General features: G+C 37.4%; 1 protein-coding gene across 1 annotated transcript in view; it reads right to left on the reverse strand.

The window, feature by feature from the left end:
• LOC105288470 (inhibitor of carbonic anhydrase-like) overlaps nt 1–737 on the reverse strand; it is a 48590-nt gene extending 47853 nt beyond the window's left edge. The window contains 1 exon segment of the mRNA XM_011354680.1: nt 703–737. Within this exon segment, the coding sequence (XP_011352982.1) occupies nt 703–737 (35 nt within the window).
• Between the last annotated feature and the right edge of the window lie 1951 nt (nt 738–2688).

The raw sequence follows: 2688 nt of genomic DNA on the forward strand, positions 1-2688 counted from the left end.
ATTCTCAGTGTTGCATAATATTCCATGCTGTGTATGTAGCATGCTTTATTTAACCTTCCTGTTGCTGATAGTAGTTTGGGCTTTTAAGAATAGTGAGTTTGGTTGCTCCACATTTTTGTTGTTTTGGTGTGTGTGTTGGGGGTTTTGCACTGTAATTTTGAGTATCTCTGATAACTAATGAAATTGAGCATCTTTTTGTATGCTTGTTTAGATGCCCTCTCATGTAAAGTATTACTTCAACTCTTTTGCCCTGAATACATTTCAAGGAAACTGTCTGTTCAATTAGATTGGGGACTGTCGACATAATAATTCAGACTATAGATAAGACTTAATCTAATAAAACATTTTCAGAATTAGGCCTTAAGAATGTAAGAATATATTGTAATTGAATTTAAACAGCCTGTCTTATTATTTTAACACACTATAACTCTTTATTCTTCTTGTGTGCAAAGGGTGAGTGTTGTTTGTTTCAGCCCTTACCAAGGTATGAAAGGTACTTCCCTCTGGCAGATACTAACCCTGCCCTCCACTGAATCCAGAGATAGATCCAAGGGAATCAGAAGAGATTGTAAATCACAGAAGTCACAAGGTCAAGGTCATGAGACTATGATACAGAAACTTGGGCTCTCCCCCCTTTCTCTGAAACACACACACACACACACACACACACACACACACACGCACAAACACACACACACTTACCTCAAAGTAAACAGCTTATGTTCTTCCTTCAGCATTGTATAGACATATCCATCTTTGGACAACCCTATGGGAAATTGTCACCATTTCTCTCCCTCTTCACACCACCTCCAGCCAACTAAGTTAAATTTTCAATTCCAGAAATGTACATTGTCCCTCTCTATCTGCCAGGTGACTAGGGCAGGGTGGAGTGAGGAGGGGACCTCTCACATCTGGTTAGTGTCTAAGGCGACCCTCTGGGCTTTAGAGTGAGACCAGCTGTAGCTTGCTAAGAAGGGCATAGCAGCCTTAGTTACACAGGATTCATGCTGTGCAGAGAGGCTGTCAGGGTCCCTGCTGACCACAGCCCTCGTATGCTGGAAATAGCTACCATATTTGTGGTCAGAGGTTCAAGCAATCTTTGGACCAGCAACCCCTGCTGAACATCATCCTCAAAGAAAGGATGAACCTCCTTGATGAGACTCATCAAGAGGTCCCTGGCATGGGTCTGTCCCAGAGATTGGTAACAGGTAAATCCTTACTCTAGGCAAACTGTGTTGGTAACGCACAACTCTTGAATGCCACCTGCTGCACTCACCCTATAGAAGGCACACCTCCCCTAGAAAGCAGAGATTCTAAGCCAGGTCTCTCAGCTGCTACTACTTCTTCCACTCAAGGAATCCTTTGACCTTTAGAATTTTTGAAAATGAGAATAGCGGTCCTTTCCTCTTTTTAATCCAGAGGGAAAGGAATTTATATAGTTTTTATGCAAACTTTTTATTGAACTTATACATGCATATGGAAAGTGTACAAATCATAAGTGTATAGCCTATGGATTGGCCCAGCAGGAACACAACTATGTAACCAGTACTCAGATAAAGAAGTAGACTATTACCAGGACCCCAGAGGCCCCCTCATCCCTCTTATAGTCATCAATGATCAAAAGTAATAATTATTCTGATCTTTAACACCATAGATGAGTTTTACCTGTGTTTACACTTTATATAAATATAATCACACAGTAAATACTATTTTCTGTCAAGCTTCTTTGTCTAAACATAGTATTTGTGAGAGTGAACCATACTGTTTTATATATGTAATTTATTCATTCTCATTGCTGTGTGGTATTCTAATGGTAAATATACCAATGATTATTGAGGGACATTTAGGGGGTTTTTTCCAGTTTTTTTTTTTTCCCAGAAGTAATACTGCTATGAGAATTCTTGTACATGTCTGTTGGTGAACATGTGCATGTGTTTCTGTTGGTTATATACACAAGGGTGTGATTGCTGCTGGATCACAGGGCATCCTTATTCCAGCTTTAATAATATTACTGCTGCCAAACAGTATTTAAAGTGGTTGTAAAATCTCCACTCTCCTCTCACGCCTATTAGCATATGAAAGTTTGAGTTACCCCACATCTTGTCAACACTTGGTTTGGGCTGACTTTTTAATTTTAGCTATTCGGGAGCCTTTGACTCATTGTAGTTTTAATAATAATTTCCCTGATGACTAATAAAGTTGAACACTTTTTTATATGTTTATTGGCAATTTAGGTATCTTCTTTTATGATATGCCTGCTGTTCTTATTGGATTGTTTGCTTATTTTTTAATAAGGAGCTCTTTATATATTCTAGCTATGAGAACTTTGTTGAACATAAGTATTTCAAATATTTTTTCCCATTTTGTGGCTTGTCTTTTACTCTCTTAATGGTGTCTTTTAAACAGAAATTTTAAATATTTCTGAGTCTAATTTCAACATTTTCCTTTACTTTAGCATTTTTTTGTCAATTGTTTAAGAAATCTCTGTGTGTCCCAAGTTCATAAAAATATTCTACTGTTTCCTACCAAAAGCTTGATAATTTTACCTCTCACATTTAGATGTAGAATCCACCAGGAACTTTTTTTTTTAGACAAAGACAATTTTTCTATTTATGTAAAAGAGAAATTAGGTTAAAAGAAGTGGATGACTTTCCTTAACATGACATTTTTTGCTCCAAATATTTACTC

This window comes from Pteropus vampyrus, unplaced genomic scaffold (genome assembly GCF_000151845.1).
Source record: "Pteropus vampyrus isolate Shadow unplaced genomic scaffold, Pvam_2.0 Scaffold1, whole genome shotgun sequence".
NCBI classification, from domain to species: Eukaryota; Metazoa; Chordata; class Mammalia; order Chiroptera; family Pteropodidae; genus Pteropus; species Pteropus vampyrus.